General features: G+C 39.0%; 1 protein-coding gene across 1 annotated transcript in view; it reads left to right on the top strand.

The window, feature by feature from the left end:
* The window catches only part of VWDE (von Willebrand factor D and EGF domains), a gene marked incomplete at its 5' end in the record, with an annotated part of 239,537 nt that overhangs the window by 184,056 nt on the left and 39,369 nt on the right, over positions 1 to 16,112 (top strand). Inside the window, 2 exons of the mRNA XM_083367117.1 lie at positions 138 to 233; positions 1,345 to 1,440. Of these exons, the coding sequence (XP_083223243.1) occupies positions 138 to 233; positions 1,345 to 1,440 (192 nt within the window). The remainder of the gene's footprint in view (positions 1 to 137; positions 234 to 1,344; positions 1,441 to 16,112) is intronic.

The raw sequence follows: 16,112 nt of genomic DNA, 5'->3' as shown, positions 1-16,112 counted from the left end.
TTTTAATTATGCAAAATGCTGCCATTATGAAACTGCACACACACACACACACACATAACTTTAGAAAAAGAAGAAAAAGAAAAAAAGTTTTGGTTGTTCTTCACATGACACCTGTCTTTAATTCTGTGACACTGCAGGTATCTGCAATCCGATGTGTATGCATGGTGGGAGATGCATCAAGCCCAATGTTTGTGACTGCCAATTTGGCTGGAAAGGAAAACATTGTAGTATACGTAAGTCTGAGTCTCTTGATTCAAATATGCTATTTGTTGATCATTCAAGTGCACCAGCATGAACTGTAATCTGTTTTAAAGCTAATTATTTAGTTTTGCTTTCTCAGGACTTTGAACAGGACTATGTTTTGGTCATTCAAATTAATACAACATTTTAGGCTTCCCAGTGTAAAAATAAAAGTCCTTCATTTCTGTCTGCCAAAAAACTGTCAGTCTGTTAGGCAACTGCAGGCCTCTGAAACTGGGGAGATGAGTGAATAGCAGAGGTAGCTCTGCTATTTTAACTTCCCTTTGTCTATTATTCCTTGTTTTAGCTTGATTTTTTATAGTTTTTCATTTATTAACTGAGTTTAGCTCTGTTCTATGCCAGCCAGAATTGTTTATTTTGTGATGGTCAGTTTATAAATTGGTTTAATAAGTAATAAATAAAAAAAACACCCACATCCAAATATGAACATTTCTAAGTTTAGACGGCTGTGTTTTTTGTTTTGGTTTTGTTTTGTTGTTTTTTTTTTGTTTCTCTGTTTTTGTCTTCACCTCAGTCATTTAAGCTTTGGGCAGTTGGTTTCATAATGAATTTCTGATGATCTCTCAGCCATGGAAGGAGGACATCATATGCAAATGATGGTTTTATAAAAAAAATCTTAAGCAACTGCCCTTGCCTAAAAGATTGTTTACATGGTAAACAAGGCTACTTTGCAACAACTCTGCCACTCAGCATCCTACAAAGGGCACTGATCTGATTAAAGCATCATTTAATATCTTCGTGTTCAATCTGAAATTAATGGGTTACTCTGTTAATCACTCAATCAATTAAGGATTTCAGACCTAATAGAAAATGAAAATTTAATGACTAGGGAATCTGCCTTTGGAGCAAATCCATGATGAAACTAGAAGTCGGAGAAGCAGAGATTAAGGGGGAACTTGCTAATCATGGACATTTCAGAATGCTAATAGCCTCATGAAAAATGCTCATTAAGCTCTTTTGAGATCAAGCTATTTTGAAAATAATTATAGGAAGCTAAGACGACATTCATTTAGTAAAGTGACTTAAAACTCATGGGCCATTATAAAGATCTTATTTCCTCTCTTCACCTTCATTTTTTTTCAGCTGTGTGTTTACCCACCTGCATGAATGGAGGTGAATGTATAGGGCCTAATATTTGCCAATGCTTAGAAGGATGGGCAGGCCTCCTATGCCAAATTCGTAAGTAGTTTTTGAATATAATTGTCTTTTAGTCTGCTTTTGTCTATAAAAACTTGTTCTGACTATGGATGGATACAGTTTTGCTTTCTTCCATATTATTTAAAAAGAAGATAAACTTATGTTCATATTGTTTATGAAAAAAATGGAAATATGGCTAAGATAAAAAAAACACATTTTGATATAAAATAAGTCAGATCCTATAGATACTACTGCTTCCAGGATTGAGAAGACTATGCTATTTTTGCCTTGCAGCTGTTAAAGATGAATAAGGGGGGGTTGGAGGGAGAAGAAGTGGCAATCCCAGCTCAGTGTCATAAATATGGTTATTTGATTGGGTTTGAAATTTAGCAGTTCAAGAGCTAAGCATTCAAAGGCTTTTGCCATGATGAATGAATTTGTCTGTTGGGCCTTGTCCCCATCATCACCATCTCTCATTGTAAACTACCTCAAGATTTCTCCTAATGGGAAACAGTGTGAAAATGTTTCAAATAAACAAATAACACAATTTATTTTTTTGTTTCTGGATTAATGTTTTGATAAGTTCTTGTCAAAAATAAATTACACAATTTTTTACCTTTCCTTCCTTCCAGATAATAAATACTAAATAAGAAAAATACTGGGATATGTAAGAATGTTTGGGATCTACATTTTTTAGCAAATGGAATTGAGCTAACCTTGTTGTAGGTTTTAGGTGAATTTTTAGGTGATTCCATTTTATTGGTTTTTACATTCAAAACTTGCTTGAGAAGTTTGAGACATTGGTTTGAAATAAAAACTGTCTTATTACAAATCTGTAGATTTTGGAACTGTTAAATTATGCCACGCTAGTCTTATTAGATGATCATCAGTGAATGTACAATAGAATAGAATAGAATAGAATAGAATAGAATAGAATAGAATAGAATAGAATAGAATAGAATAGAATAGAATAGAATAGAATAGAATAGAATAGAATAGAATAGAACAGAACCTTGGAGGTCTTCTAATCTTGCCCCTCACTTAAGCAGGAGAACCTATACCATCTCACAGAAGTGATTGTTTAGCCTCTTCTTAAAAATCTCCAGCGATCAAGCACCCATGATTTCTGGGGGTAAGCTGTTCCACTGGTTAATTGTCCTCACTGTCAGGAAGTTTCTCCTTAATTGTAGGTTGCTTCTCTCTTTGATCAGTTTCCAACCATTATTTCTTGTCTGCCTTCTGGTGCTTTGGAGAACAATGTGACACCCTTGTCTTTGTTGCAGCCCCTCAAATACTGGAATACTGCTATCCTGTGCTTTTTTCTAAAAAAAAAAAAAAAGGTGCCGGAACTCTCATCTTGGCAGGCACAGGAGGCGGGGGGTGGGGGGGCGGTGCTGCTGCAGTCACAGGTGCGAAGGGTGTTGGCGGCGGCCTCCCCTCCCTGGGGCTGGAGCCGGTGCGGCTGGTGCTGTGGGAGCAGCAGAGCCCACTCTATATGGCGGGGCTGCACAATGCGGGCAGCAGAGGTGGTGCGGGCCAGGCAATGTTTTAATCTTATGATTTTAAAAATATATTTTTTCTATTGTAAGTTTCCCCAAACCTCGCCATGTGGATTGCATACAAATATTATATAATTGGTAAATAAAGGTAGAACATACGTTAAATATACATCAAATGATAATATGCTTCCCTACAAAGTCAATTCTTGCTCAATGACAGACCAAGGAGTTAACTCGGAAAGGCCAGAGGAAAATCTAGAAGAGGTCTGTGCAGCTCTTCAACATCATCAACAATTTGGATGAGGGGATAGATGGGGAACTCATCAAATTTGCAGACAACACCAAGCTGGCAGGAATAGTCAATACTCCAGAAGATAGGCTTAAGATACAGGAGGATCTCGACAGACTCAAACACTGGGCACTATCTAACAAAATAAAATTCAATTGTGAAAAAAGTAAGGTTCTACATTTAGGCAGGAAAAGCCAAATGCACAGGTATAGTATAGGTGGTACTTTGCTCAATAGTAGTAACTGTGAGAGAGATCTCAAAGTCCTAGTGGACAATCACTTCAATATGAGCCAGCAGTGTGCTGCAGCTGCCAAAAAAGCCAACACAGTGCTAGGCTGCATTAACAGAGGGATAGAATCAAGATCATGTGAAGTACTAATACCACTTTACAATGCCTTGGTAAGGCTACACCTGGAATATTGCATCCAGTTTTGGTCACCACGATGTAAAAAAAATGTCAAAACACTAGAAAGAGTACAGAGAAGAGCAACAAAGATGATTGGGGGACTGGAGGCTAAAACATATAGGGAACGGTTGCTGGAATTGGGTATGTGTAGTTTAATGAAGAGAAGGGTGAGGGGTGACATGATAGCAGTGTTCCAATATCTCTGGGGCTGCCACAAAGAAGAGGGAGTCAAGCTATTCTCCAAAGCACCTGAAGGCTGGACAAGAAGCAACGGATGGAAACTAATCAAGGAGAGAAGCAACCTAGAACTAAGGAGAAACTTCCTGACAGTTAGAACAATTAATCAGTGGAACAACCTGCCTCCAGAAGTGGTGAATGCTCCAACACTGGAAGTTTTTAAGAAGAGACTGGACAGCCATTTGTCTGAAATGGTATAAGGTTTCCTGCCTTAGCAGGGGGTTGGACTAGATGACCTCCAAGGTCCCTTCCAACTTCTTCTTCTTCTTCTTCTTCTTCTTCTTCTTCTTCTTCTTCTTCTTCTTCTTCTTCTTCTTCTTCTTATTATTATTATTATTATTATTATTATTATTATTATTATTATTATTATTATTATTATTATTATTATCTTGTAGAAAGGAAAGGAATGTTGTTATTGATGTTAAGCTCACCAGGGAAAACATCATATATTGTTATGTATATACTAGGTTAATTATTTAAAGACTGAAGTGCAACATAACAGAGAGGGCCTCCTCACTGCTATAATGTGGACAATAGTAATATTACTGTAAGACAGGGATGTCAAACTCATTACATCACGTGATGTGTCATGATGTATCACGACTTTTTCCTCATTGCCGGCAATGGGGTGGGTGCGGTTTTGGTGTGATGCATCCAGCCCGTGTGCTGGGAGTTTGACACTCCTGCTGTAAGATATCATAGAATCCCTGCCAAAGCAAAACATATTGTTGAATCCTTTAAGTAGTAGAAAATACTGCTTTCTCTAAAACAGATCACATTTCTGGCAACTATTCCTCAACATCTGGAATGATATCACTTTTCTAATTTCTTACTTATAATTATTTTGCTGCCCTTCCTCCATGTTTGATACAACTATATCCTGATAAATAGTCATATCCCAAAGCTGTGGTACATTACAACATTAATTAACAATATTTTGAGATTTTTCCATAAATTTACTAATATACATAATATATTAGTAATATGCTACATAATAATTCTATATATTAGTAATAGCAAATGAGCAGATGACCATATCATATAGGTGAAAAAGACTCCATTTTTTTACAGAATATAGGCAGAATATATCTATTAGGGCTCTGGGAAAGCAAATAAGATTTATCCCAATTTACCTTACAATCAGGATACTTTCCAAAATATTGCACAACCTTTATGAAATTAGGCAAAGGTGTTAAATACTGATCTAGAATCCCAAAATATCATGAACATACAGGAATAATTTGTACCTTATCACTGCAATACCCTGAATATCTAAAAATTGCCTTACCATAGAGGCTAAAGATTGAAGAGTCAAATTAATTAGTAAAAGAAAGAAAATGGACAGATCTTCCAAATATCACATTGCAAGTGAAAAGAGTTTAAAATCATTCAGTTGGTTATTACTTTGGCACAAGGTTGCAGATAACAAATCAAATCAAATATCTTCCTGTGGAAAACCTGATTTAATCGTCACTTCTTTTAAAAAATGTGATCTAAAGCTTTTTTTTCTGCATCTAAAGATACTAATACTGCAGAATACATTCTATCCCTGGAGAAATGAAATTAGTGGAATTTTTTATAACTTAAGTAGAGTGTTAGAATGCCAGGATTTATCAAAAAGGCATCAGTTAATTTACAGTTACTATCCATTATATCAAACGGATATAATAGTTGTAAATTAACTGATGTCTTTTTCATAAACCCTGCCATTCTAACACTCTCCTAAAGTTGCACATCCTCAGTAAAGATTTTTTTTTCAAAAAGTTCTGCTAATTTCATTATACATATCTCAAATTGTATACCATTTCTCAAAACCAATTTCACAAAGGATGTGGCTAAAATCTTTGCTCTAGTTTTTCCTTTCATTTTTTCAACCAAAAATATATGGTTCTTTCTTTTCTTGTATAGGCACAATTTTAAGTGGTAATTTTATAGTTTAATATTATGCTTGTCTATTTGGAAGTAAGCCCTATTAAGTACAGTGAGACTAAGTTAGACTTACTGCTAGCTCCAATTTTAATTTGAAGAACTTTCTTCAATGTGCCCTGAGTAAACAGTCATATTTATGGATACTCAGAAATAAGGCTTATTAAATTCAACCAGTCTTTTTCCGAAGTCATTTTTCATAGTTTTAATGGCCTGACAGGAATTTTAAGCATTAGCAAGGAAAAAAACATTTCCTTCTTCCATTTTACTCACATAAGTCAAATCAAGTTAAACATGCTTACAATTTGTTATATTGGATTGGTAAAATGTAATTTCATTATTATGTAGAAAAGACATAGAGAAGTCATGAGCATCGGTATTGCTGACCAAGATAATTCTTCTGTTGAAAATAAATGACAGCACACTAATAGGAGTCACAACATATTTTACTTTCTGCTGCTACCTTATCTAGGACTGAATTCTCTCCATAATTCCTCTTATTGTTTGATACGGTGCATATTACTGCTGAGAAATCCAGTGAAAGAAACATATGGTAGCGCATACAAAAAATTAAATTTGAAATTGTTAAAGCAGGCACATCTTTTTTTCCGTTCTTGCATGGCTGCTTCTGGCTGATTCCACTGGTACCAGGCAAAATGGCTGTGCATGTACCCACAGAGATAGCCAGAGGTAAATTCCAAAGAAGCCACATGAACCTGAAGAAAGATGCCATTAATTTAACATATCAAAAAGATAGCCTTTGCATACCCTCCCATGTATCCAGAAGCACCTTTGTCAAAAAGGATTTTCATAGTCCTGAAATATAAAGTACAGTCCACACCATCCCTCTTATGTTCACTGAATTAAATACTTTCATGGCTCCAATAATTACCTCCCAAATTTGCTTATGAAAGTTCACCTTCTGAAAACCACTTTCATTTGAATGTATTTGTTAAAAAACTTGTGATGCAATCAGGGGAAAGCAAAAGTCATCCTTACTAACAATATGTGCTACAGTTTTCACTTTCTCTGTCACAGAACACAGAACACATTTTCAGGAAGATTCAACTGTTTTAAGTTGAACATGATCATTATCACTCTATCTTGAACAATCAGAATGGTTGCTATACAAAATAGCAAAATCACAACCATAAAAATAAGGGTATAAAAGATAAGAATAACTAATCTAAGCAAGGTGAATCATCTAAATATTGGCTGAAAGAGCCAACTGTGGCCAAAGATCAGGAAAAATAGAGGTTAGCTCTTTTAGAGGTTTTTTTAAAAAATGTCCAAAATCTTCATTTCACTGTTTTTGTTAGTTTGATACAATATGATTTCTCCAGAAGCTTAAGGCAGCTTCTTCTTATCCTTACAAAAAAAACCAAACCCTAACTATAAGGTGGCTTGAGCTGACATAAAGGAATGGTCCAAAATTTTCCAGTGTGTTGACCCAGGGTAGACATAAAATTAGTCTACTTAGGAACACCTGTACATAGGAATATCAAGCTTATGGTCCTCTAAGTCATTTTTTATGACCTACAGCAGTATTTTAATGTCATACCCATACTGTGGTACTCTTAATCTTTGTCTCACTGGACATATAAAAGAAAAAGTGCCTTGAGGCCCTCGGGGTAATTAATTAGTCTTTGTGTGGCTCTTGTCATTGTGTGATTTAAAACTGTTGTCTTAACTGCACCATGTGATCGTCTTCAAGAGTCACATAGCCCGAATCTCTTAAGTTCTATCAATTTCATGGTTTTATTACTTATTATTTTTTTATATATATAAAGCTGCACAAATTCTCACAATGAAGCTTGATACTGAAAAATGTTGCCCACTGGAATAAACGGTAATAATTCTGATATCCTAAAGTTGGCATCATGATGGAAAATAATCTCTTCCTATTAATGTCGGTTGAACATCCTTTGGCAACAGACCATGCAGTATGACTTCAAATATTAAACAGAGGAACACTTGCAGAACTATATAATGTCAGACACAAAGATTCAGGACTGTTTAGCATAGATTTTGCAGCATAGATGATTTATTCAAACCTATGCACAAGAATCTAGTCAATTAATGGTCTACACTGAATTAGCACTGAATAAAGGTCAATGGAATTCAAAGGGGGTGGGAAGGCTGGACTTCAGAATCCTTCAGCTCTGCCTGCTCTTCTCCTTTACATATTTTTAAAAAGTATACCTATTTACTACCATTTTAAATTCACATTATGTTAAATTTTGAAGCATTCATTTATACAAAGCTTAATCAGTACTCATCTATTAATTTATTTAATTTAATTAATTTAATTTAAAAATTTAAATAAAAAATGAGAACCTAGAATAGGCAAAAAAGCATCATCCTAGAATATTACCCTTACTTCTGTTTTATGAGACTACTTATAACATGCTAAAAGATCCCAGATGTGCCTACTTTTATGTGCTTGACCCAAGACTCAGAAAATTGTGTTCTTTATTAAGTGAATATGGCCCATTCTTTTATGTCCACCACCTTCAGTCTATACTGTCCTTCCTTGCCAGTGTTCTTCAGAAAACAATAAACAATACTGTTATGTACTGGGCTCTTGTGATACACCATGTGGGTTGCTGGAGCAGCTAATGGCTCTCAGCAACCCAGACTGTCTCCAGTCCTGCAATTGGCTAGCCCCAGGCGGCAATGGTTGGTTCAAACCTATTGGCTGCCGCCTAGGGGCTAGACTATATATTGCGGCTGGCTGCAGCCCTTGCTTCAGTACAGTTCCAGCAAGAAATAAAAGTATGAGTTATCCTGTACTCAGCTTTGCATCTTCATTCCTGCACCAAAGAGCCCACTATTTAACAGTGGCGATGAAGGTGGGATCCTGCTTCGCTGATTAAGAGCTGAAGTCCACGAGGTGAAGGCAGCACACGCCGGAGGGAAGAGGCATCTTCCCCCCCACTCACTCAAGGCCAGCTAGCAAGCTACATTAGCGGTCTCATGCTCAGTTGCCGCATTCCCTGAGCCTTGAAGCAGGATCCGAAGATCACAGGAACCAGAGAGAAAAATGCCAAAGGTCGGCAAATTAAGAGAATTTGACGTGAAACACACGGAGGAATGGCCATCTTAACTTTCACAAGTAGAAAACTATCTCAGAGCCAATCAGATCGCGGAAGAAGGATTGATGGCCGCAATGCTGCTTTGCGTGTGCAGCCCAGCAACCTTCGATTGGCCAAGAATCTTTTTGCGCCAACACCAATTGAAGCGGTCTCCTACGCAGATCTAAAAAAGAAGCTAACCGGGCACTTCCAGCCCAAGATGTCTGAGATGGCTTGGCGATTCAAATTCAACCAAAGAATGCAGATATCTGGGGAGGCAGCTTTGGAGTTCATAGCGGGCCCAAGACAGGCCGCGCGCCTATGCAAGTTCTCAAATTTAGAAGAACGACTAAGAGACCGGCTCGTCTGTGGCCTACGGGACAGAACGCTTCAGCAGAGACTATTTGCTAGACCCAATTTAACGTTTTCTGAAGCACAGGACGAGATGATGGCCAACGAAGCCACCGGGGGTGCAGTGCAGACAGTTCAGCCCACCAAACCTTCAAAAGTTGAAGAATCAGTCCATCCTGAGGTCGCCAAATGCACCAGTGAATCATCAGAGGAAGAAGAACCTGAAATCAACCAACTCCAAAAGCAACCCAACGCACAACACCACAACAGCCACCAGCGAGAGGACGGTTACAAGGCAGTTCTCTTACCGAGATGTAAGGGGTGCGGCGGCAACCATCTTCGCACCAATTGCAAATTTCGTTCGGCCATGTGTAGAGCTTGCAGAAGAACAGGCCACATCGCGATGATTTGCAGAGCCCGCCAGAGAAACCGGCCACCCAAACGCCAGTTGGAACTACCAACTAGGAGAGATACTGGGGCCCAGGGTCCAGTTAGTGTGGGATTCTTCAGATGCACGGGGGCTCGACGCCCTCTCAAACCCAAACTTAAGCTCTTCGTAGAGCTACAATGAGTTCCATGTAAGATGGAATTGGACTCCGGCTCTGCAATCTCAATCATTTCGCAAGACACATTCAACTTCATGTATAGGCACAGTAACAATTGGGCCAAACTAAGACCCTCAGATATCATTTTAATGGATTTTCAAAATGCTCATGTTAAAGTTGAGGGAGAAGCTACTTTATTGGTAAAATTTAAAGGGTTTTGGGGCACCTGGATGTAATAGCAGTAGGGGGCCAGAGAACAAGTCTCATTGGACTTGATTGGTTTGATGCCTTAGGTATTTAGATTACTGGCTTAAACCAGACACAAACTGCAGACCTCATGTCAGTGTGCGAAGAATACGCAGATATTTTTGATTCAACCCTAGGGACATACACAGGCCCGCCTATCTCTTTTAAGTTAGATCCCAACATTATCCCAATTAGGTTTAAACCTCGCAGGGTCCACTTTGCTTTAAAACATAAAATTGATTTCAAATTGATAAGCTTGTAGAACAGGGCGTGTTACAGCCTGTTGATGGGAGGGAGTGGGAAACTCCTATTGTCACTCCACTTAAAGCCAACGGAGAAATTCACATTTGTGTGGACTATAAATGCACATTAAATAAGGCCCTCAAGCAACACGCTTGCCCGGTCCCACTGGTCAATCATATTTTAGCCTCCTTGCAAGGGGGGGACTGTTTTTGCTAAATAGTGTGCTATTTTTGATTTAACACAGGCCTATCAGCAATTGCTGGTTGACGAGGTCACAGCCGTGGCTCAAATGATCATGACTCACAGAGGGGCATTCAAGGTTAAATGCTTACAGTTTGGAGTCAGCGTTGCACCGGGTATTTTCCAAGGGATTATGGAACGTACACTTAAGGGTATTCAGGGCATCTGCCCTTATTTTGATGATGTTCTTATTGCAGGGGAATCCCCTGAAGTGTTGGCCAGTAGGCTCAGGGCTGTTTTGCAGAGGCTTCACGAAGCAGGCCTCAAATTAAAAAAGAACAAGTGTAGTATTGGGGTTTCATCAACAGAATTCTTGGGTTTTGGCATTGATGCTAACGGCATTCACCCCACTGATTCTAAAGTGAAGGCCATTAACATGGCTCCTAGGCCCAAATCAAAAGGAGAGCTTCAAGCATTTTTGGGTCTCCTAAATTTTTATCACACATTCCTACCTCAAGGCAGCAATAGCAGAGCCCCTCCACAGGCTACTAGACAAAAAAGCTCCTTGGAAATGGACTAACTTACACAAAAAAGGTTTCCAGGACTTGAAAGCAATACTGTCAGAAAAGTCCACTGTAACTCATTACATAGAGTCTAAACCTGTATGTCTTGCATGTGATGCATCTCCCTATGGGGTGGGGACAGTATTAAGCCACATAGAAAAAAAATGGGAAACAGGTTCCTATAGCATTTTACTCAAGGACCTTGTCCTCTGCTGAGCGCAACTATGCCCAGATTGACAAAGAGGCTCTGGCCATAGTTGCTGGAATTAAAAAAAATCATGATTATTTATATGGCAGGGATTTCACTGTCTACACTGACCACAAACCTCTGTTGGGACTGTTCACAACAGACAAACAAACCCCCCACATACTATCTCCAAGAATGTTGAGATGGTCTATTTTCCTGTCTGCATACAATTTAAATTAATTCACAAACCGGGAAAGGAAATGGGCCATGCTCATGGCCTCAGCAGACTACCACTGCCACTAATGGATCCAGATCCGGCTCCTGCTGCTAGAATACTGTCCACACAGGACATACCTGAGTTTCCCCTCCATGCAGGGGACATTGCTGCTGAAACTGCCACAGATAAAACACTTAGCAGAGTGCTGTCATGAGTATACACAGGCTGGTTGGAAAAAAGTCCAATCTTTGAATTTCAAAGATTTTGAAAGGAGGCATGAGTTGTCTGCACATAAAGGGTGCATTTTATGGGAGAACAGAGTCATAATTCCCACTTCCCTAAGAGACAGGGTTTTACACTCATTACATGAAGGCCATCCAGGCATTGTCAGAATGAAAGCTTTAGCTAGAAGCTACCTTTGGTGGCCTGGCCTTGATAAGGCCATTGAGGGTCATATCCATGGTTGTTATACATGCCAGCAATCTAGGCCTGAAATACCACAGGCCCTAGTTCACAGGTGGGAGGAAACGCACACTCCCTGGTCTAGGATTCACATAGACTATGCTGGGCCTTTTCAGGGACAGTTCTTCCTGATAGTAGTGGATAGCCACTCAAAATGGCTGGAAGTAATTCCAGTTGACCATCCAGGTGCTAAGAAAACTCTTTGTAACACATTGGTTGCCTGATGTCTTAGTTTCTGACAATGGGGCCCAATTCACTGCTGCTGAATTTCAGGCTTTCCTTAGAGCTAATCTCATCAGACATGCAATGTCTGCACCTTTTCATCCATCTTCTAATGGTCAAGCCGAACGCATGGTGAGGACAATGAAGGAGGCATTCAAGCGCATTGTCACAGGTGACTGGCATCACAGATTGGCAGATTTCTTACTCTGCCAGCATTCTATGCCCTGCACGGCCACAGGTAAAAGTCCTGCAGAACTACATTGGGGGAGGCATTTGATTACTAAACTGGACAGGTTGTATCCATACAGAGTGGCAGCAGAAGCCTCTGGCTGCACATGGGCGATTGGGTTTGGGCCAGGAACTATGGTCAGGGGAAATTGTGGGTTCCTGGTCAGATCACCAAGATATCTTATGAAGTGGGGTTGGAGGGAGGGCAAGTTATCAGAAGACACATTGATCAGCTCAGGAAAAGGTTTCCAGAATGGCCACTAAGCGAGGACTGCGTCATAAGTCCCTCCCAAAGTCTCCAAGCTTGCAGCCAAGCCAGCCCATACATGGACTCTCAAGACTCTTCCTTCTTAAGCAATGAGGAACTGGGCATAGAGGAGGGGAGTCCAGAAGTGCAACATGGATCCCCTGAAGGAGCAAGCCAACCGGACTTTAACAACCACTGTGCCAACTCTGCTGATCCATCTGACTCTGGGGTGGGCCAACCTGGAGAGGCCAGCCAGAGAGCATCCAATTCCTTTGACTCAGGTGCATCAAAGGACAATGGTCTACCTGGCCCGCTGGGTAAGCTGGTAGACCACAAAGTGACTGGAACCCCAAGGCGTTCCACAAGGGCACGCAAGCCTCCTTCATACCTTACAGATTGCATTGTAAAATAAAGATATATATATATTGTTGTAAAACCTGTTGCCACTAAACTATAGAAACTAGTGCTTTGTGTAACTGCCAATTACTGCAAATGGAAGCCTGATTATTTAGACGTTGTTTAATCTCATTGTATTCCACAGTGATTTTTATTATTTTTATTATTATCACTTTATTGTGTGTGTTGATTAATAAGTCTTGACAACTGTCAAGACTAATTGTTGTTGTCATAGTCTGATCTAAGAGGGGAGCAGTGTTATGTACTGGGCTCTTGTGATACACCACATGGGTTGCTGGAGCAGCTAACGGCTCTCCAGCAACCCAGACTGTCTCCGGTCCTGCAATTGGCTAGCCCCAGGCAGCAATGGTTGGTTCAAACCTATTGGCTGCTGCCTAGGGGCTAGACTATATATTGCAGCTGGTTGCAGCCCTTGCTTCAATACAGTTCCAGCAAGAAATAAAAGTATGAGTTATCCTGTACTCAGCCTCGCGTCTTCATTCCTGCACCAAAGAGCCCACTATTTAACAAAAACCACATATATATTTTGGTCGCCCACAGAGATATATCTTATGTTTGTTTCACTTCAGGAGCCATTGGATATCCAAAAATATATTTGTCAAAGAAAGGGATTTTGTGGGTCCATAAGAAGATACTTTTGCTATGCTGTTTATACTGATCTCTTATTTGTTTCAACTAGGCATTCTTAATCTAGGAATCACTGTAAGGTATGCAGCTGCAGAGAACATTGAATCTACTCTTCTATTTGAAACATCTTATGAAGTTATTAAAATAATGAATAATCAGACATTCTGATCATTAACCTCAGTGCCCTTCTGCAACATAGCCATATATAATAACTTTTTCATTTGCCCTTTAGGAACATCTTACTTTCATTCGCATGTCAAACTAGTAGCTTTATAATTTTTTTAAAGTCTCTTTCTACTGTTCAGCCCCCTTTGATATACTTCATTCTAGATTTTTCTCTTCATTTCTTTGAGGTAAAGTGCTCAATGATGATAGTCATTTTCGTTAATGTTCTGGCCAGCACAAGGGGAAGTCTTTTTTATTGATTCTAATTTAAGCACAAGAAGCTTGGCTTAATAATATAGTCTTTGCCAAGACTATATAGCATAATGTCTGCTTTACTCCGGGGTTTAATGTTACTTGTAAATAGATTTCTGAAAAATTCATTGAGAATTCCCCTTGACTATGTTATGTGTTTAATTTTAATTTTCTTTTGAAAATTTTAAATTGTCCTCCCAGTAATATAGATAGAAGTGCATTCTATTTCATTGCATTTCCCTCTTTTAGCATAACACTAATACAATGCAGAATAATCCCCCAATATGCATTTTAAAGTACACTTTATTATGTTTTATTGACATGTAAATGAAGTTTCTTTTAGCCCATGCTTCTGTAGCCTGTGCTTTCCATTTCAAAATGTAATGTTGACCCTATTTGAAGCAGCAAATAGAGCCAAACTCACACCTGTCACTCTCTTAATCCACCAACAAGTCCAGTGGTAGAATATCTCTCTGAGTTGGTTATTCCAGAGTACAAAGAGAGAGAATGAACAAAGAAAAAACTTAGTCCACCTGATTCTCTTCTTTGCCACTCCTCCACTTACTCATGCATAGCACAACATATTCCAGTCAGTCTTTTCACTTCTCTGTGTGTAAAAAAAATCAGCCTTAACAACTGATAGTAATTGGATTTCATTATCATGCTTACAGATTTTTGTGAACTACAATTTAATAATGACTCATCATATCTCTGTTCCAGAAATTATCACCAGCAAACTTTAAGTTATATATTTAAACACTATTGTGTGAACATAAGGTAGGATTCCATGAAGATTTTGTGGACATATATATATCACCAAAAGGTTAGCTCTTGAGATCCAATTAAAATAGTAATAGGATATGTGGATTCTTCTTGGAGTAATGCCTTATAAATTGGCTGCTCTCTTTTTTTCTGTGCCAAAACAATGTCAAAAGACCACACACTGCTAATTAGGATGAAGGGGAGCTGGCTTGTAATCAACAGTCCCATTGCCTTAACTTTTATGAAGGCAGGAAATAAATAAATTCTAGCAGAATACTGCTGAAATAAGGGTCAATCCCATAAATCATATTTACAACCTTAATATTTTTAGATGCAGAAAACAGCTTGCCAGCATTGCTTTCATTAGTAAATAAATTATATATCCAAATGAGCTTGGAAAGGCAGACTGTATTAGCAAAGAAAATGTCATCATCCTGTTTGTTTATTTTAATGGACTGATAATAGTGTAGGCTTTTCAAAGGGTTATTTATTACATATTACATTATTTTAGGCCAGATACATTAACGGGCCTCGAGGATGAGAGAAAAGAGGGCAATTTATTGCTTACCAGAAAAGTCTGGAATTTGGCCTTGCTGCAGATTCATTAAAGCAAAGGGGGGAAAAAGAAATAAATTACAAATTGTGATGGAGATTTCCTACCTGTTTGTTCAGATCTTGTGAAATTTGCTGCAGCCAATCTGAAGCAGCGCTAGAGCAGACTACAGAGCGCGATAGACGTGCTACATTTGGCAAGGCCTTAGAATCAGAGAAACAAAACTGATGGGCCTTCATCCCTCTTTTCCAGCTCCAAGCTTAGAGACTGAAGTGGAATAGATGGTTTTCATTTTCAGCAGCACTTCTTAGGTTTCGATTGCTTACTTGGGTAGCAGCAGAAGGGGCTGTGCAATCCAAGTTGAAGTGCTTTCCGATTGTTTGGCCCAGTCCTAGGAAAAAGAACAATTTCCTGCAGCATTTCCGTTTTTAAGACTTCAATTCCTTATATTTTTAGTTTCTGCTCCTTTCGGCTACTGCTTCAGTCTATGCCGCTTTTATTTTGTGATCATGCTGTTACTGTGTGTCACTCTGAGAAATGTTGATGTAAAGAATATATATATATATTCTTTACTCCGTCGAAACGTTGCGCCCACACCTTTAGTTCTACGCGGGGAAAAACCCGAAAAACCAAGGATCCACATACAGGCACCCGCGAAAACCTCAGAAAACAAATATCTTACCTCTACGGGGAGGAAATCTACCAGCTAACCAAGACCTACGAAAAACTCGAAGTACGAAGAGCTTCCATTCTGTGTGACCTCACATTCCTACGCAACTGCCGAGATCAAAATTTAATCCCCACATCCTTCCAATT

This window comes from Vipera ursinii, assembly GCF_947247035.1.
Source record: "Vipera ursinii genome assembly, chromosome: 1".
Classification (NCBI taxonomy): domain Eukaryota; kingdom Metazoa; phylum Chordata; class Lepidosauria; order Squamata; family Viperidae; genus Vipera; species Vipera ursinii.
The sequence above is the reverse complement of the archived record's forward strand: the minus strand, read 5'-3'. Positions and strand labels throughout refer to the sequence as shown.